Source organism: Muscardinus avellanarius, assembly GCF_963383645.1.
Source record: "Muscardinus avellanarius genome assembly, chromosome: 18".
Taxonomy (NCBI): Eukaryota; Metazoa; Chordata; class Mammalia; order Rodentia; family Gliridae; genus Muscardinus; species Muscardinus avellanarius.
The window spans coordinates 6,025,987-6,053,232 of record NC_137804.1 but is presented as its reverse complement, the minus strand read 5'-3'; the positions used below and the strand labels follow the sequence as shown (position 1 = coordinate 6,053,232).

At 45.7% G+C, this 27,246-nt stretch overlaps 2 protein-coding genes across 3 annotated transcripts in view; both read right to left on the bottom strand.

The window, feature by feature from the left end:
- NKTR (natural killer cell triggering receptor) overlaps positions 1-18,318 on the bottom strand; it is a gene marked incomplete at both ends in the record, with an annotated part of 36,532 nt that extends 18,214 nt beyond the window's left edge. For both annotated transcript variants that reach the window (XM_080715923.1, XM_080715924.1), the window contains 5 exons: positions 6,276-6,363; positions 8,086-8,130; positions 8,602-8,709; positions 10,269-10,343; positions 18,261-18,318. In XM_080715923.1, coding sequence (XP_080572049.1) covers positions 6,276-6,363; positions 8,086-8,130; positions 8,602-8,709; positions 10,269-10,343; positions 18,261-18,318 — 374 coding nt within the window. The remainder of the gene's footprint in view (positions 1-6,275; positions 6,364-8,085; positions 8,131-8,601; positions 8,710-10,268; positions 10,344-18,260) is intronic.
- A 5,729-nt stretch (positions 18,319-24,047) lies between these two features.
- On the bottom strand, positions 24,048-26,585 carry SS18L2 (SS18 like 2; the record flags this gene model as incomplete). The annotated part of the gene is made up of 3 exons (XM_080715255.1): positions 24,048-24,135; positions 26,311-26,387; positions 26,517-26,585. 3 exons carry the CDS (start codon positions 26,583-26,585, stop codon positions 24,048-24,050), a joined length of 234 nt encoding a protein of 77 aa, XP_080571381.1.
- Positions 26,586-27,246: the final 661 nt, after the last annotated feature.

Sequence of the window (27,246 nt, the reverse complement as noted above, 5' to 3'; positions counted from 1 at the left end):
TCTTGAGTTTTAAAACTACAAATCTCAATCACTCCTCAGAAGATTGAGAAGTAGAAATTCAAGCCAGTTTAATTATGCCAATAGCGGCAGGCAGCAAAAAGGAGATCCAAGGAGCTGCTGAGCCAATACTGCTTAGCCAGCCCTAAACCAGCAGCCAGAAAGTGAACTGGACAGTAACTTTAAAACAGAAACATGCTTCCCAGGCTTCCAAAACCTCACCGAAGCTCACCGAAAACAAGAGACCAGTACAAAGCTAGACAGAGACTCCAATATGCAGAAGTGCAAAGCGCGCTCTGAGGAGATGGACCTCCCAAGGGAGGAGGGCCAGTCTCCAACACGGAGGGCAACGGTGGGCTGTGCGCCGGCGAGCACACGCTCCGCCCGACCCTGCCTTCCCTCTCTCTGAGACCCTGGACCTGGGGAAAGGCCACAGCACTGCTGGAACACACAGACAACTCCATGTGCCCTCTGGCTGACAGGCATACTGCGAGAACCGCCTCGTGGCAAAGCTTTGAAGCAGGTGGTCAGACGAGCACTCCAGCTGACTGTAGGGTTTCTGGACATGGGATCGTTGTCTTTATGACATTTGAACCCGGGGCTCTGTCCTGGGGACTGTACCCAGGTCTTCACATGTGCCAAGCACACACTCTACCCCTTTACCACTGACTCAGACTCCCAGCCCCAAGCCTCACTTTTTTCCTTCCTGTTTTAGGGGAGTACGAGGGACTGCACCCAGGGGCATATACCTCTGAGCGCTTCCCAGGCCTTTCTAACTTCTGGGTGTCAAGGTTGTTAACTCAATTGCTAAGTTGCCGAGCCTGGCCTCAAACCTGCAATCCTCCTTGATCCACCATCATGCCAAGTATGGAATTACAGGCGTGTGCCCCTAAGCCTGGCCCCAGTCTTGCTTTCAGTTCAAGTGAAAACTGAGGAATGCTTGTCCTTGGTTGCAGTAGTGAAGAAAACAGATGGAGAAAGAGCAATCCTTTCTTTTGAGGACAACTTTCAGCCTGCCATGGTGCCTACACCGATGTGAGTAACCGACTCGTCTGCAATCCAGGATGCAGAAACGTAAATCTGTACTTCAGGCTGGACGACATTACAGGGACACTTAGCGCCAGCCCCCTGGGGTGCCGAGAGCGCCTCACGGGTGTAGCGTCCCCACGTAAGCAGACCACCGAGGCCCATGAACACAGAACGTCAGCTAGGCCATAAAGGAACACGAGGGGGGCAGGACAGTGAGTGCTCAGGGCCGGCGGCCAGGAGCAGCGGAGGCCCCGTCCCACTAACTCTTAACCTAGCCAGCTTGCAGAACTAGACAGCTCTCTGAAGAGCCACACAGTGGTGGACACACGGAGTAGGTCCACACTGTGGGAAGGCTGGAGACTGTCATGCACGTGTGAGCTCATACACGCTTATTAAGACACCCGAGGGAGAGACAGCCACAAGACACTTCAAGTTATAAAACTGTTATTTATACATTTCCATTTTCTCCCACCACTTAGAGTTACTGATTCTCCAGTTCCATACTCCCATGAATCTACCTAAGAAATTTATGTGCAAGGGTTCATTTAGATCTTGTAGATCCCAGAAACGTATTAAAAATAATTTACATTTTTATACCTTTGGAGAAACTTTTCACCTTCTGCAGAAATGACTAATTCTGCACTGAAATGAGATTGAAACCTGAATATGAAATAGAATCCCATTCTCCCGCCAGAAGATGCTGTGGAAACTTAGTGTAGACGAGCCACTGCTCTGAAGATGTGCTTCCCAGGCTAGCCAGGAGCACTACTAGACACACGCCTGTTTACACTTAGCACTGCTCTACAGAACAAGCAGAAAGCGTTTTTCTTAAAATGTTCCAGCACACATAACAACAGAGTTAAAGATAAAAGCAGAGAAAAAAATAGAAAGAGCTGTATAGTAATAAGACGTTACCTTTGGAGCGCAGGATGCAACACTCTTTCTGTAAATTTTACACAAAAATGGCAAGAAATAAATTGTGATACACTTTAAAGACAAAACTGAATCTATGTATTAATATCAATATAACTTTGAAATTAAATACTTTAGAGTTTTATGCAAAGCAAGAAAGCTTTTTAAAATGGAGGGCTCTAAATTTTCTTTCACAAAGGATATTTATGTAGAGATGAATTATGCTTAAGAAAAGGAATGTGGTTGAAGAAGGAATCTGTTCAGATGCTTCAGATTCTAACACCAGGGTGCCAAAAATAGCTACTAGCAAAATGCTACATTTTCTTTCAAAAGTCCCCCAAACTAGGTAAAACTACCACCTTCCTCAACATAACATATCTTTAGTATAAATATAAATATCTGAAAGCCCAAAGGCATTTACTACTAGTCAAAAGTAAAAATTTCACTGGAAAAAACTGAGTTAAGGTCTAATTCAAAACAAATGCAATTTCAAGGAACTTTCTATTCGTCCACATCAATGGCAAAGGGGCTCGTGCTCTCCCGACGCCTGGCCGCAGAGCGATCGGGCCAGGCCAGCGAGCGGGCGTACGGCAGCTGCTGCCCGCTGCCCTGCACGCGCGTGGCTGTGAAGTCACAGGACATAGGAGTCCTAAGACAACAGGGCAACAAAACTAGAACCTGAGGATTTTCTCAGAGGACAACAAGGCAAGAGAGATTAGGTGTGAGTGTGTGCTGGCCAGCCTGGCTACAGTGTTTTCTTTTCCTGCTTTTTTTTTTTTGTGGTACTGGGGGTGGAACCCAGGGGCTTTTATACCCCCGGGGCTACACTCCCAGACCTATTTTACACTTTATTTGGAAACGGGGTCTCACTAAGTTGCTGAGAGCCTCACTCAGTAGCTGAGGCTGGCTTGGAACCTACACGATCCTCCTGTCTCAGCCTCCCAAGCGCGGGGATTACAAGCGTGCGCCACCACGCCCGGCAAAAGCTTTAATTCTTGGAAAGGCAATGGTATGTGTATAATTGTCAAACAAAACATAATGTTTGCAATAATGTGGCATTTTCAATGAACGAGGTATAAAATAGTGCAGGAGAGGGATAAAGATGGCCACGTCGGTCTCATCAGCTCTCGACATGCGGCTCTTTCGGTTCAGCACCTGGAGCAGATGCTTGCAGAAAGAGGCACAAATTGTAGAGAAGGACAAATCTTCCCTGGGGCAGTAATGTCCTGCCACCCGGAGGCCTCTCCTCCTGTGCTCCAGAGCACCGGGCGGGAGAGCTCTGCCCGGGCACCAGGGTGGCCCCGGCAGGCGCCACATGCCCTTGAGTTGCTGCTGCGAACGTCCAGGAGCACTGAACACAGTGAGCTGGTGTCAGAGAGGCGCCACACATCCAGGGGGGCTGCTCAGCTAAGGATCACACACATCTCCGCTCAGGAGAAAAACACAGAATGATAGGTATAACCGTCCCCCAAAAACGGAAGAAAAAGCTAGACTGTCTTAGGTTATTGGTACTGACTAGCATTTCTTTTCATACCAATTTATGATGTGGGTGTGAAAAGGCATTTCTACCTCAAATCGCCCCCCCCCAAATGACCTAACTTTGTAAGTCTCTTGAAACCAGCCACCCCTCCCCTGCCTGGTTTGGCTACTCAGAAGCCAGGAGCACGCCTTTCCCTCAGGTGAGCAGACACCTGCAAGCCTCTCTCATTTTGGTGGTGATACTGGGAATTGACCCAGGGCATCCTACCCAGGTTACCACAAGCTGCCTTGAACCTCCAGTACCGGGAGTAGAGCAGAGCGCCACCATGCCTGCGGCCCCCAGCCTTTACCCTTCCCAAACACTTCCCGTGAACAGATTATTGTTTTCTTAGTGATTCACTGGGATAGTGGCAGGTTACTACCTTGTCCATGTTTCTTGGGAAGTACTATTTCAAAAAGAATCAGTTTTCTTCTATAAGTACCCCAAAGTAAAGCCATTATGACATATTACTAGATATAAGCAGTTATTATAAAAATTACAAATAGCTTTAGAGAAGAAAATCTGATTTTCATCACATACATCCATAATTGTTCCAGACAAAGAAAGTAATATGTGAACAATTATGTTTAGTACGAATGGCATGTACATTAGGAGGGAGTTGTTAAATGCATAAGTAATAAGAGTAGAAAATGTGCAAGGTGCAGATATCCTGAACAACACTGCAAACATGCAGGCTGAGGCGCCGAGTCTACTCCTGGAGAATTTGGAAAGTACAAATACAATCTTGCAAAACAGGTGCTAATGCCATGCCGAGGGGAGTTCGAGGCCGACAGGGGACTAAGGCGGCCGCCTTGCTCTAACGTCAGCGCCTACACCGCCCTTCTCTTCTGGACTTGAGAACTGCTGCCCAGGCACCACGTGGGCCCTCGGGACGTGCCAGGCGGGGCGGCCCGGAGCCGTCAGCTAACGTGGCCGTCACAGTGACTATCTGCGACGCTACACACCACCTGGAGACTGCACTTTTGACCACTTCCACCTCCCAAAGGATCTGGGCTTGCACCGCACAGCTTCAAAGAGTTTCCTCTTACAAACTAGCTTCTCTCAACTATCCATAAACATGAGGATACGTTTTACTCGGAAATGTGAATTTCAGTTTGATTTTATTGTATAGCTCGCTAAATCTGGTATTTCAGCCTTTATAAGGAAAGTATGCAGGCACAACCATTTCTTAAAAAAACAGAAAAAGAGATGAGAAGTGTGTGTGTGTGTGTGTGTGTATGTGTGTGTGTGTGTACAAAAATCTCAATTACTGCAAGGTTACTCTAAACTACAAACTTCTTTACAGAAGTAAACTTCAAACTAAATTCTCACCAAACTAAATGCAGAAATTTTCTTTTGATCACAAGTTAATAGCGATCTTAGTGGCATCTTCAATTAATTATGAAAATAAACGAACAGGAGTCCAACGAAAAGTTGGGCCAGGCAGAAAATAGGAACAACTTTTATTCAACATTCCTAGGAAAAAACAAGTACTGAATTCTATGAAAACCAGATACTCTGGATCTTCCAAAGGACAGATCGTGGACTCGACCTCCAGCACCCGCAGCACAGCAGCTTTTACCCTGACAATCTGAGCAGCTGGTCTGCTGTGGCAATGGTGTGAAGCTGCCGCTACTTGATAAGTCAGATTCTAAATGTAATGACATAAAAAGGAAACCTAGAAGAAACTTTAGAGCCCTCAGACGACAGCTTCTTGACCAGTGAATCATTCGTTTTTCATGTCACAGTTCAGATAAGCTTAAAAATGGAAATGGGGACTCAGAGTAACGCGCTTCTACATTAAGTCACTACAAAGAGTTTTGAAAGGTATTTCTACTTTTGGTTGGCCCTTAGGAAGATTAAGAATAGAAAATTACTGTAGTAAAAGGTGTTACAATCAACAGTCTATGGGATCAAAACAAGATACAGAGTTTTTGTTTCTTTCCCTGTGTTTTCCATTTTTAGGGCAGTCTTAGAAACAGAATGCCCCTTATCTGAACCTTATCAGATCATATTGGAAATCTATTTTTCAGACAGATTTAAAATGTAAGGGTTTTTTTTTTTTTGCATGAATAATTTACTCCTTTAAGACAGGGAAGCGCCATTCATACTCATTTATTCAGAAAGATGTCAACAGAAACGTTTTCTGATAAGCCATGAACAAAATGTTTCTCCAACGGTAGCACAGCTCAGACTTATTTCTAATCAAAAGCATTAAACCTCACGCTGGACATTTCTTTCATACTTTATAGGATGAATTTATAGCAAAAATAGGCTTTAGAGTACCCTTAGTTAATATTCTAAATTTTTTAAAATATTGATTCAAAAGCAAATCACCTATTTCTAAACATCAAAAACCAATGATACCGCTCTCAAAACTGGCTCTCAGAGCAACAGTTAAAAAAAAAAAAAAAATCAACTATACAATGGTTTACTCAAACCAACTGCTGTCCATGCAGAGGGGACATATGGACCTATCGTCTACAAACGATTTTTAAATGTTTACCAATAGCTTATATTCCAATCTAGTTTTCATAAACTGGAATCTCAAATTTGGTAGGGACGAAAGCCAATTCCTTTTCTCATGATAATACCATTTTAAACTTTCATTCAAGTTACATATTTTAAGTCCCAGTCTTCAAATCCAGGATGCATGCCTTAGGCGGTCCTTAGATGTTATCAGCTACCACAATGCCAGACACTGACAACACGACCCACGTAGCACGTGTCCGCTAAGGTCGGGTTAGCTATGCCGTCTTTCCCATGAACAGCGCTTCTCTGCTTAGGAAAGGCTTATCTCTGACTTACGCCTACTCACATGAAAAACTGGGAACCATTGGTATGCTTCCCCCGATTAGCCATGGACAAAAGGAACGCTCTGTCATGTTTGAGAATAAAGTTTTCATCTGTTTGAAAAAAACACAAGCTTGTCAGTCTCCAACTATAAGCTACGTTTAAAGTAACGTTCATGTAATAAACAGAAAGCAAAGGATGAAATTCCTCTTCTGGTCAGTACAGATACTTGACAATATTTAGGAAAAAATTTTTAACTAATCAAATAACAAAAAGCATAGAAAGGCCAAAAGATACTAATTCAAGCCTTGAGGGAAAGAACATATTTAATACTTTATACAAACAGCCTTAGAATAGTCACTTTTTGTAGTAACATACTTTGGCTAAAGATACATAAAAGATTAACTTTCAGGGAAACCTATAAGGAATTTTTTTTTTAAAGATCTTTACAGTAAAGCTCATTTCCTCCAAATTTCCAATTAGCCTGCCAAGCATACCATACGTGGGTGAGGTTTAACAATCAGTCTTCCTGTGTGCTCAGTTCTTATATGGTAAATTTATTATTCAACTGAATCAGAGCTAGACTATGAGAACAAAAAAGTTATATCGAGTTTTAAGGACACATCTAAATGAAGTATGTGGATAATTAAAAGAATTGCAAAATTACCTAAGGAATAGTCTTGCAAAAATTAAACTCTAAGTGGCAAAATATAATTTTAAGGTACAAAAGTATCTGCCACAGAAAACCACCACATTAAAGTTGCCTACGGCATTATGTTTAAGTTGGTAGATGCTAAAAGAATCAGCTAAACACAGCTGCTTCTTACTAATTCAAAGGAAAAATTTTGTCATACAGATTAGAGATGATTTTAATTCCATCAGAAATATCCTTAAAACTAACTTAAATTTCCTTTTAACATTCATACAAACAAATCTTCCTTTAGAACAAACAGAAACATAGAAAACTTTAAAAAAAATGATTACCTTGGGAACAGGCTTCTGAAAAAGAGTAGTAATCCATTTTCTCCCAAAGGAAATATAAAAGACTATTATAACACTGAAGCTTTTAGAGCATTAAAACTAGTAATATTGGACCTCATTATAAACCTCTGCAACTGACTTTTCTAAGGCTTTTTGGGGAAGTGCAATAGTTAGATTTATGCAAATGCTACTACTGTAGAAATAAAATACCATCATATAGTCCTAGTATACAAAATAAAACATACAAACCTTTGAGAAAGGAGAAAATACCAATTTCATTTAAAGAAATTGCTTAGTTTAAGGGAGAAAAAAAAAACTGAACTAGAATCTTTTCCCTGATGTACAACTAAAAACCCATTGGGGAAAGAAAAGATACAGATGCATGTAAGAAATAACATTCAGAATTTTCCAAGTCTTCAAGCACTACAGAAGTCCAGCCACACCTGACCCAGACTGTCCATAATCATGAGGAAGGGTGCAAAGGAGCAGAGTTGGAGTTTGTGTTACTGAGCTTTGTTCTCTTACCTTTTCATTTTGCAAAAGACCACATTCTCTATAAACAAAAGAATATGTTGACAGTTTTAGGCAGGAAGATAGGAGTTTTCATGAATAAAGTTGCCTAACCTCCATGCTGAAAGTCACGTTTAACCATAAGTTAGCCTTAATTAATCTTGCCAATTAAAGTTATATTACAATATAATTCATCCCCAAATTCATGCAAATAAAGTACTTCATGCAGCATTAGTTTCATGCAAAAAGTGAACTATAAGTAAACCTCTTCTCATTAAAAGTATATGATCAAACTTGCTTTAACATCAGAACTGAAACAGAAGACCATAAAATATAGGCCTTACCTTTAAAATATCCACCATAAATAGATTCTCCACCTTTGCCATTACCTACAAATAATGAGCTACATTAAGCCACGGAGAAAAATTTCAATACAGTAACACATGTAAGTTACGTGCGATGGCTTCAGTTTGCTGAAGAAAACCTAAGGGGCCTCAGTCAGCTATCTTCAACATGTTACAAACCAGCACAAAATGATTTTCCCCACCCACTTATCTGAAATATTAGCCATACCAAGAAAACTCTAGAACAAATGCAGCGGCACAGTACTTGGGCGTTCATTTTAAGGAAACGCGTCAAGTAATGATAATATTACTCAAGTTAAGAAGAAGAAAACTAAGCAAGACGGCAGGGGGTGTCACTTTTTCATGCGTCGTGTCTACAATCTCCACGGACCCCGCAACTTCGCACTGACCACACAGATTCAGATCGTTCTGCGACATGATTTACAAGTAGGAGTAGGAATGAAGTACTGCAGAAACAAGAGGCAGAATGAGCAGGAACAGAACTTTCAGCTCTACCTTCACTGAAATCCCCACCCTGAATCATGAAGTTTTTAACCACACGGTGGAATGTAGAACCTTTATAACACAGCTTCTTCCCAGTGGTTTTCCCAAGGCCTTTCTCTCCTGTGGGGGTAAAAAAGAAATGAAGCTTAGCTACAAACGCATCCTCCACAGAAAGCACCGAGCGAGCGAGCTGCCGCTACACCCTCCTCTTGGGTACCCTGAGAGATGGAGAAAATAGCTGGCAGTTTAACAGGAACAAACCAAATGGGGGACACGAAGGGGCACAGAGCGCTTCCACACGGTGCAAACGCTATGTACTGGAGGAGGAGCCCGGAGATGTTTCTCTAAAAACAAATAAGCAAGTTGGTGCAAATATGTGTGCGTATGCACGTGTGTATGCACATATGGGTTTCAAAATTTTACTTTGCTATTCTTAACTTTAAACTAACATTATCTCTCTCTCTTTTTTTTTTTTTTTTTGTTTTGCAGTACTAGAGATTGAACCCAGGGGCATTCTACCTCTGAGCTATACCCTAGCCCAAATTTTTTATCTTTTTTTTTTTTTTTTTTTAAACAAGGTCTCACTAAGTTATTGCAGAGGGCCTCACTAAGGATCTGAGGCTGGCCGCAAGCCTGCCATCCTCCTGACTCAGCCTCCCGAGTACTGGGATCACAAGCATGCACCACCACGCCCGGCTATTTTTCTGTTAATTAGACTATAAGTCCAATTACATATAATAAAGACCAACTTCACTGTGTTTCACCTCTTTACCTTTCAGCCCTACATTTCTTGTGAAATGTGAGATGCAAATTTCTTCCAAGTATGGAAATTGGTAAAATTCTACCAAGGCAAATCAAGTTTGAATATGCCTATTTTTCATAAACTAAGCTGGGCATGGAGATGAACACCTGTCATTTCAGTACTTGGGAGGCTGAGACAGGAGGATGGCAGGTTCAAAGACAGCCTCAACAAGCACTGAGAATCTCATCAACCTGGCAAGACCCTCTTTTCAAATAAAAATACAAAACAGGGCTGGGGGTGTAGCTCAGCGGTAGAAAGCCCCCGGGGGTTCAATTCCCAGTACCACAAAAAAGAAATAATAAAAAAATAAACTAGAGAGGGGAGTCTACTAGAAAAAGTAGATTCTTTTTCATTCTAAGACTACTTCTCTCCCTCTTTTCGTCTGAAGAAAGGCTTCCTTAATTTTATAAGGAAGTCAGTGTAAATATTTTTGGCTGCAAATTCCCTTTTACAGACCTTTATTTTTTCAGAAAAACTACTACAGAGGGAAATAAACTAAAAGATGTGTGCATGCATGTTCACATTACTTTGAATCTATGACACATAATTACAATGAATCAATAAGAGTATATAAAAAGTTAATGTTAAAAATTTACCAGCTGGGTGTAGTGCTTCATGCCTGTAATCCCAGTACTTGGGAGGCCAAGTCGGGAGGATCAGAGGTTCAAGAATAGCCTCAGCAATGTAGCTAGACTCTCGGCTATCTAGTGAGACTATGCTTCAAAACAAAAAAATAAAAAGGGCTAGGGGTGTAACTCCAGGAAGAGCACCTCTGGGGTCAATCCCTAGTATCACAAAATAGTTTATCTGCTCTGTAAAGCAAGGTAAAACTGTAAGCCATGACTTCCCATTTGAAATAATTTTAAAATTCACTTACCTGAGCATAGGCAAAGGAAGTTTTTGCATGTTTTTGGACAAATGTCTGAGAAGAGCTGAAACATAATGCGACCAACTGAAATCAAATACACAGAGAAGCAGTAAGTGCGTTGATTAGATACACCATTTATTATACAAGAGCCAGAAAACAGATAAACCGAGAAACTGAAAGACCATTTTCTCTAATTTATTTTCATTTTTAAGATTTAATGGGAACAAACTTAACTGGGAGGTCCCAAGTGACAGGAACTTCACTGTTTCTCTCTGCGGTGCTGGAGACCAAACCCACCCACTGGACACACTAGTGCCAAGACACGCGCAGCCCAAGTGGCTCCCGCCCCAAACTGTGGGACGGCAAGAATCTCTGACAGGGGTCTTCTATCCCTTTGAGTACGGTCTCTTATCTGAAGTACCAACCTTCTTTTGATGCTGGAGGTGCTGGGGATGGAACCCAGGGCTTCACACATGCTAGACAAGCACTGACCTACCCTCCGGCTGGAGGGTATTTATTTATTTTAGTACTAGGGATTGAACCCAGGGGCATCCTACCTCAGAGCTACATCCCCAGTTCAATTTTTTGCAACAGGATCTAAGTTGCCAAGGCTGGTCTTTGAACCTACGAACCTCCTGTCTCAGCTTCCCAAGTACTGGGATTATAGGCGTGCAGTTTGCCGGGCTGGGGATACTCTTGGCCCCTCAAGACAGTCTATTCTGGCCAGTACTGCCAGAAGGTCTTCTGTGCTCTATTTTTAGCTTTCTCCCTTCATACAGTAAGGGGAGCCAACTTCCTGAATTACACCATCCACACTTAATACTCATTCGACTCTCTGAGAGACGCTTCTTAAACTGAACCAATACTAGCTGGGCACGGTGATGCAGGCCTATGATCTCCGTACTTGGGAGCCTGAGACAGGAGGATCACAGGTTCAAGGACCGCCAACACCCTGTTTCAAAATAAAAAATAAGGCCGGGATTGAAGCTCAGAGGTAGAATGCCTCTGGATTCAATCACCAGTACAAAAAAAAAGTCATTATCAAAAATCGCATATAGAAAAACTGCCTCTATGTGGAAATGGAGGTTGGGGGAGACAAGGAGGTTTCAGGTTATGGCAAGCATTATTTTTCCTTTAGGAGTATCGATAATGAAGACATGTTTTTAGCTACAAACACCTAGGCATTGTAAAATCTAAACACCCAAGTCCTCAATCAACCAACCGCACCTCACACCTACCTTCGGCCAGCACTGTTCCAGCACGGTGCCCTAGGCACCGTCAGCACAGGAGGCGTGGAGGAGCAGCGCTGTCCAACTTTCCTCCTGCTGGCTTCTCACCTGGCTATCTAACTGCCCCATTAAAACTGCTCCTAATTAGTCCTTCCTACTAGAGTAAATTCATATTACAAGCACAACCTACACGACAGGTGGTTGTATTCTTTAATCACTCTTCTCGGCAATCTTAATATATTTAAACTACTACACTGGAATCCCATTATTACCCTTTATACTAATAAGCATATAAAAAGGGGAGGTAGTTGGACTTGGTGGCACACACCTGTAATTCCAGTACTCGGGAGGCGGATCAGGAGAATCCCAGGTTGCAGGACACCTCACCATCTTAGTGAGTCTCTCAGCAACCTAGCGAGACCATTTCAAACTAAAAAATAAAACAGGTCTGGGAGTACAGCCCAGAGGTAGAATGTTTCTGGGCTAATTCCCAGCATCAGAAGAAGAAAAGAAGCTGGAGATCACTTGAGTTCAATAATGTAGTCTATCACAGCTAGTCACTATTTCGAGCTGAAAGCCCAGGTCAGCTTAAGCCAAGAGATGCACTCTTGCAGTTCCTTCCGTGCAAAGCAGACCCCACAGGCCTCTCTCAAAGAAGAGCTATTTCAAATGAGAGCTTCTGGTTTAAAGGATCGTTGTGAATAGAAGTAAATCGCCACGCCAGGTCAGAACCACGTAAGATACATGTGCAGAGTGCTTCCGCTTCCCCAAGGGCTTACGTGGTCTGACCAAGGCCACAGTAGTTCTCAAGGTTTGCTTGACTCCTGTGCTGCCTCTTGAAACTAGCATCTCTGTCGCCGAATCGCTTCCAAATACTTGATAGTGTTTACCAAGAACACACTTTTAGTCTTGCTGTGAATCCTTTTTTGGTTTTCTTTTGGTGGTATTGTAGACTGAACCTAGGGGTATTCTACCTGCAAGCCACACCCCAGCCCTATTTTATTTTTTATTTTGAAAGAGTGTCTTACTAGGTTGCCGAGGGTCTTGCTAAATTGCTGAGACTGACCTTGAACTTTTCATCTTCCTATCTCAGTCTCCTAAGCCAGTGCTACCACACTAGACTCTGTGAATCATGAACAATAAAATAAAAACATCCACTTCAACTTTATCCTCATATTTATCTACTTTGATAAACTGCCAGGTTATTTATGATATTACTTACGCTGACATAAAAAAAATTCCATAGTCATAAAATCCTTTAAAGAAACCACCCTAATTATGACATTTAAAAAACAAGTTTAGCCGGGCGTGGTGGCACACGCTTGTAATCCTGTAATCCCCGTGCTTGGGAGGCGAGACAGGAGGATAGTGCAGGTTCGAAGTCAGCCTTGCTGGCTTAAGAGACCCTGTATCCAAAATAAAAAAGTATAAAATAGGTCTGGGAGTGTAGCTCGGAGGTAGAAGGGCTTCCAGGAACCCCAGTACCACAAAAAAAAAAAAAATAAAATAAAGAATAAAAAATATCCCTAGTACCGCAAAAGAAAAAAGAAATACAACTTTAACTTAGAAGTTAAAAAGAGTTCTAGGGGCTGAGGGTGTAGCTCAGTGGTAGAGTGCTTACAGCAAAAGTCCCTGGGTTAAATCCCTAGCACCACCACCAACACACACACACACACACACACACACACACACACACACACTCACACACACAGGGTAAAATGTGTACAAAAACAGTGATGCGCACAGAATCTAAACCCTGCATCCCAGCTATTGAGAATCACAAATTCAAGGCCAGCCTGAGTAATTAAGCAAGACTCTGTCTAAAAACAAAATAAGAAAAGGCCTGGGGATGTAACTCAGTGGCAAAGTATTCACTTAGCATGTGTGAAGTCCTGTGTTCTACCCTCAGCAACACACATGCATACAAACACACAACACACACAATTAAATAATTAAAAAAAAAAAACACCCCTAGAAGAAACCTTGGGAGACAGGAAAGAGGGGAATGCACTGCACCTCATGAGAATATAAATAAATGAATACACTTCTAGGGCTGGGAATATGGCTTAGTGGTGCTTACCTAGTATATGCAAAGGCCTGGGTTTGACACCCAGAAAAGGAAGGAAAGAAAAGGAAGAGAGAAATGGAAGGAAGAAAAGAGGTTAAGACACTTTTAAATAACTCATGAGCTGAAGACTAACTGTTCGAAAATCAAAATATTATGAATTAAAAGCTGGGCATGGTGATGCACATTTGTAACCCCGGTACTTGGAATGCTGAAGAAGGATCACAGCTTCACAGCCAGTCTAGCTACTTAGTGAGGCCCTCTGCAACCTGCTGAGACCTTGTTTCAAAATAAAAATTATATATGGATGGGGTGTAGCTCAGAGGTAGAATGCTCCTGGGTTCAATCCCCAGTATTCAAAAAAAGTATGTACGTGTGTGTGTGTGTGTGTGTGTGTGTGTATGTGTGTGTGTGTGTGTTCCACAAATCTTTATATGCTCATTTTCTTTCAATTGAGTAACTGAAAAAATAATAAATCAATATTTAATAACAAGCAACAAATAATTACTATAATAATCAACAATTTCAACTGAATAAATTTCTTTCAAGTGTATACCTGAAAGAAAATGAGCATATAAAAATTTGTGGGATGCATTTAAATTTTCCTCTATATTTATATAATTAAATGCTTATATTAGAAAAGAACCCTATCAAGTAGATGATCTAAATTTTTACTTTAAGGAACTAGAAAGGAAGCCAGGCATGGTGGCATGCTTGTAATCCCAGCATTTGGGAAGCTGAAACAGGAGGACTGAGGTTCTAGAACAGCCTCAGCTACTTAGTGAGGCCCTTTGCAACTCAGTGAGATCATGTTTCAAAATAAGGAATAAAATAGGGGTTGGGGTGTAGCTCAAGAGGTATAATGCCCTTGGGTTCTATCCCCCCAAAAAAAACCCCACAAAACACACACACACACACACACACACACACACACACACACCTAGAAGGAGCAAAATAAAGCAAGAAAGCATTAGAAAGGAAATATTAAAAACAAAAATTTAGCCAGGTGTGGTGACACACACTTGTAATCTCAGTACTTGGGAGGCTGAGACAGGAGAATCACAGGTTCGTAGCTAGCCTCAGCTACTTGTGATGCCCTCTGCAACTTAGTGAGACCCTGTTCTAAATAAAAGGATAAAAAATGGGGCTGGGGGTATAGCTCGGAGGTAGAGTGCCCCTAGTTCAATCCCAAGTAGACACAGCAAAAAAATAGGAAAAACAATTCAAATAAGACCAAAATCTGGTTCTTTGTTTTTTTTGTTTTTTTTTTTTTGTGGTACTGGGGTTCCTGGAAGCCCTTCTACCTCCGGGCTACACTCCCAGACCTATTTTTACATTTTTATTTGGAAACAGGGTCTCCTAAGCCAGCGCGCGCGGCTGGCTTCGAACCTGCGCAATCCTCCTGTCTCTGCCTCCCAAGCGCGGGGATTACAAGCGTGCGCCACCACGCCCGGCTGGTTCTTTGAAAATAAAACTGATAAACTTCTAGAAAGAGTAACAAGAAAAAAAAAAAAAACCAAACAAACCAACAGGCAGAAATTATTAATAGCGGGAATGACCAGGGACATCACTACAGCTATCACAAACAAGTCTATGCACATAAACAACTTAGATAGGATGCATCAATTTTTTTAAAAGCCACAACTATTAAAACTCACTCAAGAAGAAATAAGACAATATTTCTGTACTTATTAAAGAAATCAAATTCTTAGTTAAAAATCTCAAGAAAAGATTTACATATAAACAGTCTTCTAAATACTTCAAATAGGAGCTATCTCATTGGATTCAAAGGAAAAACTCATGTACACCTTAAAGACCTTTCCTCTTTTTTTTTTTTTTTTTTGGTGGTTCTGGGGTTCCTGGAAGCCCTTCTACCTCTGGGCTACACTCCCAGACCTATTTTTATATTTTCATTTGGAAACAGGGTCTCTTAAGCCAGGCTGGCTTCCAACCTGCGCGATCCTCCTGTCTCTGCCTCCCAAGCGTGGGGATGACAAGCGTGCCCACCACGCCCGGTGACTTTTCCTGTTTTAATAGATGTTTGTTTTCACTCAGTGACTTTATCACTCAATCCTTGTTTGTATACATCTGTGCAGATGAGAATGAAAAAGAAGACATACTGTGCTGTATTCAAATGCATCGGTACCAACAGCTCCTGACCTTTCCTAATGTGGACCGGTCACCACTCAAGCTTTTCTTACCAAAGTAAATCAAAGACTTGCATCAAATAAACGGACTACTAAAGAAGTCAAGAGTATCTGAATAATGCTTAAATCCTACAAAACAGGACCATCAGTTCATACAAGTGATCTTTAAAGCTATGTAAAACCTGTGTATCTACTGTCTAGACAATATAATGAAAAGTGCTAGAGTTGTAGTATATAAAAGACTGAACCGTATGAAACTGCTAATTACCAACTGATTTAAATCTAGAACAATGTAAGCATTGTTTCATATATGATTCAGCATTTCAAGTGCGCTACTCACTTCTTCCAAAATTAGTTTGGATACTGAGAGCTGACGTTCATTTAACTTTTACCCAATACATTCTGAAGACTTTTCACCAACAGCTATCTGCAAATCCAGGAATATGAACACACACTATGAGAGGAGTGCTGAACCTGCTTTGTTTCTACTTTTCAGGGTTCTGCTACATTTAGTTCTTTAAAAAAAAAAAGAATAGTCATATGAAGCATGGATTTGCTACTAATAGGGATTAAGTTTCAGCAAGGCTAGAAAGAAAGAAAGATAGAAAAGTAACAGTGGAGCTGGGGATATAGCTCAGTGGCAGAGGGCTTGCTTAGCATGCAGGAAGTCCTGGGTTCCATCAAATCAGAAAAAAAAAAAAGTGATGTTTTTGAGACAGTGTGCCTTCCTTTTAGCAAAACCAATGAGAGAGAGAGAGAGAGAGAGAGAGAGAGAGAGAGAGAGAGAGACAGACACACAGACACTGTGTGTGTGCGCGCGTGCTTCTGCGTTACTGGGGGTAGAACCCAGGGGCCTTCTACCTCCAAGCTATACCCCAGCCCCATTTCACTTTTTAAAATTTGGAAACAGGGTGTCACTAAGTTGCTGACAGCCTAAGTTGTCGAGGCTGACTCTGAACCTGCAAGGCTCCTGTCTCAGCCTCCCAAGTACTGGGATTACAGGCGTGCATAACCACACCACATCTGGCCCTGTAATCTATCTACCTCACAGTGTCAAAGTCCTACTAATTCTCTTCCCTCCTCTACTTCAGCCACAGGGGACTCTTTGCTATTTCTCAAAAGAAAACAAATACACGCCTCCTCGGGGCCTATGTTAACTGTTCCCCTCTACCAGGAATGGCCTTCCAGAGTAGATCCCCGTGGCTCACCTCATCTGCTTAAAAGTCATCTCAGAATGACTAAGGTCATTCTACCAACTTATTAAAATAGTACCTCTAGCCAAGCATGCTGGCACATGCTTGTAATCGAAGGTTCAATGCCAGCCTCAGCAACTTAGTGAGGCTCTCAGCAATTTAGAGACCCTGTTTCAAAATAAAAAAGGTCTGGGGGTATAGCTCAGAGGTAGAAGGCCCTGGGTTCCATCCTAGGTACTGTACATGTGTACACATACAAGAAAAAAAAATAGTACCCCTACTATGCACCACTGTAGTTTTTCCCAGTTTACTGCCTGTCTTCTTCCAACAGAAGATAACTATAGAAAAGGGCTGTCTTGGTCACTACTGTAGCTCCAGGGCCTGTAATAGTAACAGACTACTCACCTACATCTGCAGAACAAGCCTTAGCACAAAGATGGTACACATGCCTCCAACTAAAACCTGTCAAAGGCACCAAAAAGAGCGGATACAACTGTCTGGAAACTTGCATACTCAACTACTCAGAGTGAATTAAAAAATGTATAGCGTAGCATGGATAGGGACATCAGTAATCCCAATACTTGGGAGGCTGACGGGAGAGCGGGTTGGAGGGCAGCCCTCGGCAATATGACGATACTCTCAGCACTTTTGTGATACCCTGTTTCAAGATAAAATAAAATTAAAAAGGGCGCTGGGGGTGTACCCTGGACACAGAATGCTATTGTTAAACCCCAAACTCCCTCCACCCAAGACACACACACACACACACTCACACTAATGAACGGCAGGATTTCCTAAAAACAGGAATGCTAAGTGCCTTCGTGCAGACATCTGCTGTTACAGAATGCCGGCTTATTCCACAAGACGTTCCCTAAATCATCTTCCCAGGAACCAAGAAACTCTAGGTAAAGATTCTTAAGGGTGCCGGGCGCGGCGTTGCCCGCCTGTAATCCCAGTACTCGTAAGGCGGAGGCAGGGAGGACCACAGGTTTAAAGCCAGCCTCAGCAACTTGTCGAGAACCTGTTTCAAAATTAAAAATAAAGTAGAGCTGGGGGCGGAGCTCGGAGGTACAATACCCCTGGGGTTCCGTCGCCAGCGGCACACCCCCCTCCAAAGACCCTTAAAAAGGGGGAACCTAAGCCGGGTTAATTCTACACTCTTGCTGTGTAGTGAATCGGAAATAGAAAATTAAAGAGTCTCAGCTTCACAGTCCAAACCATCCCGGATCGGAATCGGGGATGCTTGCCCCTGGAGACGGGGAGAAGCAGTTCCTAGAGGCCGGCAGCCTCCTTCTCCGCGCCGGGCGTGCCGGGGCCGACGCAGGCCCGGCCCCGCGCGCACAAAGGCCGCCCGCCCGCCCGCTCACCCGGCTCGCGGTTGATCTCGATGTCGAAGTGGCACTGCGGCCGGTCCTGCGCGCCCATCGCGGCGGCGAGAGCTGCGGGAGGGAGGAGAGCGGTCAGGGCGCGGTGCACCGGCCCGCGCCCCGCCCCGGCCGCGCGCACACATGCAGGCGAGCTCTTCACCTGGCTGGCTCCGGGCCGGGCCGCTCCCCGTCCGCGGAGGAGAAAGCGCCGCCGCCAGAGCCCTGCGCCACTAACGGAACGCCGCCGCCTCCCGCGGCCGGCCTCCCCGGGCCACGCCAAACCCCGCGAGACTTGGCACGAGTGCCGCGAGAGCACAGCCCGAGCCCGGAGGTTCGCCGAGGGGGCGGCTGCGCGCGTGGGCGTGTCGGGAGCTGGGAGTCCTCGGGCCCCGCCCCCGCCGGCCGGCCGCCCAATCGGGGAGGGCCGAGTGCGCCTGCGCCGTCTGCAACTTCTCACGCTGCCCCGCTATCGCGAGACTTCTTTGTCGCGGCGTTAACTTGCCGGTCGGGTCTTCGGCCGCGGTGGGTCAGGCGGCCCTGGGGCGTGTCCTCTGTCCGGCGGGGAGTAGCTGGACCACTTGGTTCTGTGTCACGTCGAGGGTCTCGGAGGCTGAGCGACGCGCTTGCCCCTGCACGGACAACGCCAGTGTCCGTCCCAGTGCTTGGGAAGTACCTTGTCCATTTTTTCGCCTAGTTTTCCGCCTTACTCTTGAGTGTAAGAGTTCTGAGCACAACGCTTTCATCAGGTGCACATATGTATGTTCTAGATACAGATCTTTTAGTTAGAGACGTAAGTGCGCATCCGCTCTCTCAATTAGGTTCATTTCCCCCTCCCCGCGTAACTGGGGGTTGAACCCAGGGGCGCTCTCCCACTGAGTTACATCCCTAGCCCTATTTTATTTTTAATTTTGAAGTAAGGTCTCACTGAGTTGCGGAGGGCCTACGTAGCTGAGGTTGGTTTGGTCCTTGCTTAGGACATCTCCAAATTGCTGAGACTGGTCTTGAACCTGCGATCCTCCTGCCTGGGATTACAGGCTCGTCGACACCCGGCTTCTAATAGTCATGACTTTTCATTGTTTCGACTTTTTTTTTTTTTTTGGCAAGACGGTGTTTTAATTTTGGTAAAATTCGATCCGTATTTTGTGTTTTATTTTCCTTTTATGGTTTGTACATTTTCAGAGCTTAGAAATCTCTGCCTATGCCGGACGTGGTGGCGCACGCTCGTAATCCCCGCGCTTGGGAGGCAGAGACAGGAGGATGACGCAGGTTCGAAGCCAGCCGCACGCGCTGGCTTAGGAGACCCTGTTTCCAAATAAAAATGTAAAAATAGGTCTGGGAGTGTAGCCCGGAGGTAGAAGGGCTTCCAGGAACCCCAGTACCACAAAGAAAGAAAGGAAAGAGAGAAAGGAGAGAGAGAGAGAGAGAGAGAGAGAGAGAGAGAGAGAGAGAGAGAGAGAGAGAGAAAGAGAAAGAGAAAGAAAAAAGAAAAATCTCTGCCTATGCCGGGCGTGGTGGCGCACGCGTGTAATCCCAGCATTCGGGATGCTGAGACCGGAGGAGCAGTAGGAGTGGTACGCAGACAGCCTCGGCTACTTAGGCCCTCCGCAATTTAGTGAGACCCTGTTTCAAATTAAAAAGAATAAAATACAGGGCAGGGGGTGTAGCTCAGAGGTCGAATGCCTCTGGGTTCCATCCTCAGACCTGCAAAAAAAGAAAAAAATCTCTGCCTATCACAAATTCGTAAAGACTTTCTCATGTTTTCATCTGAAAATTTTTATAGTTTTACCTTTTATGCTCAAGTGTACAGACATATTTACTTTTTGTCATGCCGGCACCAAACCCAAGACCTCGCCAGGCAGGCACTTTTACCATTGAGTCATAGCCTCGGCTTGTAATCACTTTTGCTTAGCGTCTGGTAGAGGTTCATTCCATCACCACTTGTTGAAGAGACGTGTGGAGAGACTTTCATTAAGCCGGGTGTGATCATGCACGCCTGTAATCCCAGTACTTGGGAGGCTGAGACAGGAGGATCCCAGGTTCACAGCCAACTCCAGCTACTTAGTGAGACCTTGTTTCAAAATAAAGAATAAAAAATAGGGCTGTGGATGGAGCTCAGAGGTAGAATGCCCTGGGTTCAATCCCCAGTAACACACATACCCAAGACTGTTATTGAATTACCTTGGCTTTAGGATATATCTATTTCTGGACTTTTATTCCACTGATCTAGATATCTAGATCAGTGCCACACTGTTTCTGTAAAATTACATTTAAATTGTAAAACATACATTATGTAAAGTTTACCATTTTAGCCATTTTTAAGTGTATAGTTCAGTGGTATTAGGTATATTGACTTTGTGCTGGAACCATCTATCACAGAAGTGTGTGTGTGTGTGTGTGTGTGTGTGTGTGTGTCTTACTGGGGATTGAATGCAGGGACTCTTACCACTGAGTTACATCCCTAGACCATCTGTCTGTCTGTCTATTGATTGTGGTACCAGGGATTGAACCAAGAGGCATTCTACACCCCTGATTTTCCTCCTCCTCCCCCTCCTCCTCCTCCTCCCCCTCCTCCTCCTCCTCCCCCTCCTCCTCCTCCTTTTTTGTGGTACTGGGGATGGAACCCAGGGGCATTCTACCTCTGAGTGACACCCCAGCCCTATTTTTTATTCTTTATTTCAAAACAGGGTCTCACTGAGTTGCAAAGGGCTTCACTAAGTTGCTAAGGCTGTCCAGGATCCTCCTGTCTCAGCCTCCCAAATGCTGGGATTACAAGCCTGCGCCACCACACCCAGCTGAATTTTATTCCTTGTTTGGAAATATGGTCACTCTAGGTTGCTGCGAGTATCCTTGAACCTTCGATCCTCCTGTCTTAGCCTCCCAAGAACAGGGATTACAGGCATGCACTACCACCCTGGCTCCCGTTTTTTAAATTTTGAGACAGGATCTCACTAAGTTGCCCAGGCTGGCTTCCAATTTGCTACTCTCCTGCCTCAGCCTCTCAAGCTGCTGTGATTACAAGCATGGGGGGCCTGGCCACCACGGGACATTTTCCATCTTGCAGCTCTGCACCCATTAAACAACTCTGCATCATCCTCTCCTATCTCCTGGCAACCACCCTTCTACTTTCTGTAGGAGTCTGATGATTACTGTTAAGTACCTAGTATGAGTTGAATCAAACAGAATTTGCCCTTTTGTGACTGGCTGATTTCACTCAGCATGTCTGCAAGTTTTGTTCATCTCAATTTTTTTTCTTGTAGCCCCAAATTAAGCATTGGTGAGGATGTGGGAAAATTAGAACCCAGAGGTGCTCTACCACTAAGTTACACCCCTAACCCTTTTTATATTTTACTTTGGAACAGAGTCTAAGTTACTTAGGGTCTTCCTGAGTTGCTGAGGCTGGCTTTGAATTTGCAATCCTCCTGTCACAGCCTCCCCAGTCCTGGAATTACAGGTGCACCACTGCACCATGCTTAACATTTCCTTTGTTAAAGTCATTGTATGTGTATGTATATACACATTTTGTATCTGTATCGGTGGACACCGTTGATTCCATTTCTGGCTGTTGTGAACACGGATGTACAGATGTCTGTTCCATGCCCTGCTTTCAAGTGTTTGTGGGAAGTGCCCTGAATTGGAGTAGCTGAATCATAGGCTAGCTGCATTTTGATTTTTCGAGGAACGTCCATATTTTCCAGAGGAGCTTCGCTATTTACACCCCCGAGAGCACTGTGTTCTCATTTCCCCACATCCTCACCAACACTTATTTTTTGGGCTTTTGATAATTACCATTCTAATAAAATGGCAAACTTTTGACTACTGTAGTTCTGTAGGAAACAAAATTCTGTTCACTTACTTTCTACCCTGTTTCTGTACCTGTTCCACATATATAAAGTCTAGTGAGACCCTTGGCACTTCAGACGGAGGTTCTCAAAGGCCCCACAGAATTGAGCCCCCATTGCCCCAGCGCCGACAGTGGCCTTTCTTCCTTCCCAGTCCCACTCTGCTCGGTTGCTGCTCCTGCTTCCTGAGGCATCTCCCAAACAGTCTGCCGGCTTCCAAGCACTTGTCTCAGGCATTGCCTGGGGCTCAAGATGGTACGGCAGCCCAGTTGGCGTTCACATCCAGCCAGTGTCCTTGCGCGAGTGCCAGGCCCCACAGGCAGGTCAAGCTGCCCAGGAGAGGGGCGGCTGCTATTCCACCCCAGCTGACGGTCGCCGCGTGGCACTGCAAGCCCTGCATTGCTAGAGACCCAGACTTCAGGGTGAACGCTTTTAAGATGCTAGCAACTAATTCAGAGCTAGAAACACATCTGCTGACCGAACCAGGCCCATGGGCAGTCCCCTTGTACCAGGTGGTAGAGGGTGGCACCAAGTGCATGGCTGAGTGGGGAGGACAACTCCCGGGGGGGTTAAACCATATGGATGGCAAGGATAGCAGACTGGCAGGGCAGCAAAGGAGCAGGCTGAGCTTTGCCAAGGGCTAGAAGAGGCCAGAGCCCTCGATAGCTAACATACATTGAATGGTTGCCTCAGCAACTTAAAGAGACTCTCGGCAACCTAGCAAGACCATTTCAAAACAAAAAATAGAAAACAAAAAGTGCTGGGGGTGTAGCTTGGCGATAGAATGGCCCAAGGCTCAGTCCCCAGTACCAAAAGAAAAAGAACCGGCGTCTGAGCAACTTCCCAGACCAACTTACAGGGAAGCGGGTGACAGGAACATAGCTGATGAGAATAGAGGGACACAGGATGAATCCAGAGCATGAGAAATTCTAGAGCAAATAGCCTAGTTATTTGAAAGTAGCAGAGGGCTGGGGGAGAATTGCAAAGACTTGCTGAGGTGACTTCAGCACAATACAACGTGTGGATCTTTGGCTCTATCCAGACGAGTCGACAGACAATATTGTGTGATAATTTAAAAAGCACACACCACTTGTTATCAAGTGATACTAGGTATTAGGAACCACTACTTTGTATAATATATAATATTTATAATAGCCTTATAAATATTAAGCCCTTACTTTTGTGTGTGTGTGTGTGTGTGTGGTACCAGGGATGAAACACAGGGGTATTCTACCTCCAAGCTACACCCCCAGCCCGATTTTTTATTCTTTATTTTTTAATTTTTTTTGGTGGTACTGGGGATGGAACCCAGGGTCCTTCTACCTCTTGGCTACACTCCCAGACCTATTTTATATTTTATTTGGAAACAGTCTATTAAGCCAGCTGAGGCTGGCTTTGAAACTGCGCAATCCTCCTGTCTCCGCCTCCCAAATGCTGGGATTACAAGCGTGCGCCACCACACCCGGCTGTCCTTATAGTTTTTGAAGAAACCAAATAGAACAGATATTTCGTGGAAACTTCTAGATCTCCATACCGTCCTTTCACGGAAAAGGAAGCTTTATTTCACAGAACCTGAGAAGAGCCGTAAGGGAGCATATCTGCACACTGGTAGGGAGCACACCGATGTCCTCTGGCAAGGTCTCAGTAGGGAGCACCCCCAGCTCCTGCTAAGCTTCCTCTTCAGGTTGCAACTGAACAGAAGTCTTGAAATGCACTCCCCTTCCAGGAGAGGAAACCTGAGGTCAGCTTGTTGAGTGGTTTGGTTAATTATTAAAATATATATTTACACAGACAAGACAGTCGTTAGCAGCTTTCTTGGCACTGCCACACTGGAGAGGAACCATGGGGGTCTCACTGGCATTCCGAGCGGCTGAGCTGTCAAGATCCTGTGTCCGTTTGTAGGAGAGAGGCTACACCCGGTCGCTCCCCACCACAGCCAACTGGGAGATCATTCCACTGGTTTTGGAGTACTGGTGGGGCTGGCATCTGCGATGGTAGCTAAATAAATGAGATTTCTGTGTAACACATGCTGGTACCTGGGAGTGAAAACGGGCCAAGATTAAAGGCTTGTTTTTGCGGTCACCCACCCGGGGGGCCGGCACGTCCATCGACTGAGCTGTTCTTGTCAAACATCCCCAGGGAGCACGTGGAGATCGCGCGTTCCCACCCACGCTTCCACAGCACCCCGAGGCTGAGCCGCCATTTCTTGCTTAGCCTGTAGCAGCAGTCACCTCGCGCTGCCTTTGCAGCCCCTCTTTACTCTCCAGAGAGCAGTCTGCTGTACGCAAAGTCCAGATCACAGCCTAGCTGTTTAAACCCACAAAGGGCCCCCATCTCACTGAAGGCAAGCTGAGCCACTCTTGGCGCCCCAAGGCCCTATGGGTGGACGCCCCGGTGACCTCTGGCCTCACCGCCTCTGGCTTTCCTTTTGCTGAGTTCTGGCCACAGTGGCCTTGCTGTGACAGAACGCCAGCCAGCACGCTCCTCCCAGGGCTTCCCACCCCATCCCTCTCCGCTTTACTTACCAGCATGGCCGTTCCCTCACCTTAGGTCTCTGCTCAGGCGTCACCTTACTGCAGATGCCCTGGGTAAAACAGCACCCCACACACCTACCCTACCAAGCCCAGCGCCCCACTCATGCGGCCGGTGTCTTACCATTGAGCTACACACCCAACCTGCTGTATTCTCAAAGCGCCCATTATTATGTGCCTAATTATATAGTTCATCCCGAGAGGGATTCTAGAGTCTAGCACGTCAGCTCTGTACGAGCAGAATGGCTATCTTTCTTTGCTACTGATTTCCCTCTGCCTCACACACTGCCTGGTCCTCCCCAGTACTGCTGAATAAACTTCAGGAAGGGCCAAGATGCTTCCATGATCAAGTCAGCAGCACTGCCCACACAGCGGAGAGCTCCCACTCAGGAGACACATCAGAACCGCTCAGGAAGCAGGGCCTTGTGCAAAAGTCCACCAGGAGATTTAGATAACCTCCTTACTCCTGGGTTAGGAAGTCAAACGTTTGCAATCACTTTCCATATAGGAAAATGAGAAAGTGTTTACTATAAACTGTAAAAAATAAAATTACCAAGTGTCACGGTAAACAAATAGACCCCTAAATGGATATTGCTACTATTTCTTAGTTTTTGTTTTGAAACCGGGTCTGCTAAGTTGTTGAGGCTGGCCCCTAATCTGCGGTTCTTCTGTCTCGGCCTCCCAAGTACTGGAATTACAGGTGTGCACCTCCATGCCTAGCTGCAGGTGACTTTTTTAAAGGAGTAGGCAAAGCATGGCATTATTTTTGTTTTATTTTATTTTGGTGGTACTGGGGTTCCTGGAAACCCTTCTACCTCCGGGCTACACTCCCAGACACACACACACACATTTTTTTGAAACAGGGTCTCAAGCCAGCGAGGCTGGCTTTTAACCTGTGCAGTCCTCCTGTCTTTGCCTCCCAAGCGTGGGGATCACAAGCGTGTGCCACCACGCCCGGCAAGCATGGCATTCTTAAAACATTATTTTTAGTAAAAATATTGTAAGAAATAGAGTATAACTCCTGGGCTAGATTTTGAAAGAGACTCAGCCTCTGCTTTTCTCCGTATCTGAGCTAACATGCACGTCAAATTACTATGTGGCGTTTATCTTTGCCTTGGAATTTGTCTCTCGGTCTTCATGTGTGTCCCAGATTGACTGCAAGTTGGAAAGGAGAGGAAGATGTTGGAGGTGTGGCTCAATGGTACAGTGCCTGCCTACCATGCATGCGGCCCTGGGTTCTGGTTTTCATCCCCAGAGGGAGAAAGGGAGGGAAAGAGGGAGAGGGGAAAGGAAAGAAAGAAAGGGAAGGCGCTTTCGCAGTCAAATGATCTGACTTTCTTACTTAATGGGGGCGGGTATAAAACAGAAACCCATGATGGTAAAGGCGCCCACGGCTCTCATCTTCTGAGCCTGGTCTTCCTGTGCTCCCCTCCCCATCCCTGGTGTCGTCGGCCGGCTTGGCTTCTCGCGAAAGCGGCTTTGTAGCGAGAATAATCCAGTTGGAAGGAGGGCCCCACACCTGCTCGAGGCTCTAGAATGGCAATGGCTATCTGTGGTCTCGGGCAGGTGGCAGCCTCTTTCTTGGCTGGGCTCCTGTGCTGGGCTGTAAAGTGAGGCTCCTCTGCGGCCCACCACCCAAGTCTCCTGCTCACACCGGCAAAACCACACGGGGCCACTTACTGGACACACTCGTTGGCTCGGCCCTTGTTCTGATACTCCACGATACAGCGGATCAGCTGGTCATTCTCCTCCAGGAGCTGCAAGACCGGACGCCAGTGCGTGACGTAAGCACCGACCCTGCGGCCGTCCAGCCGCCGCGGTCCCCATCCCACCCTGACCGGCGTACCCTTCCAGGAAGCTCCCCTCCCGCCGGTGTAGACACCCACCCGCTGGATAGTCTCTTGATTCACTTCCGCCTTGCCCCGCAGCCAGTCTGGCACGAAAGCGATCGACATCCCGAGACCTCGTCGGCGCCGGCCCGGGAAACGCTGTTCCCCGCGCGTCCAGACGTGCGCGAGCTGGGCGCGGCGGGCCCCCGCGGGCTGCGTCCTCGACGCTGATTGGACCTCCTGCCTGCGGGGCGGGGCCTGCAGGGACGTCACTTGTGATTGGACGCGGGGCTGCGACGGACGGGGCCACGCCCTCGGCGTTGATTGGGCCTCCTGGTTGCAGGGCGGGGCCAATGGCGTCATTTGTTTGGGGGCGGGCCTCAACGAGGCCTCGGCCCGAGTCTCAGGGATCTTGGGCGGCGTTCTCTTGTGAGGTCCGTGAAGATAACTAACGTGGGAACCCTGCCAGGTCTGTTGTCCGCCTGCCCCGTCCTCTGCTCCTGGAGCTCGGGGCGTGTGTACTAAGGCTGTTGGCGTGAACAACGTTCTCGGATCACAGGGCTCCAAGTCCACATTACCCTGGTGCCTCTGGCGCCAGAACCCTGGGCAGAGGCGTTGGGAGCTGATGGGCAGCACTGGACGGTGCCCGGCGGGTGCAGAAGAGCAGAGAGGGTTGCGAGTTGGGGGAGACGTGGCATTTGGTGTTGGGGAGAACTGGAGAGAGAGAGCTGGCTGGTGAAGCCCAGGACTGCGGGCCGGCGTTGAGGAGCCGGCTGAGCTTGGCAGC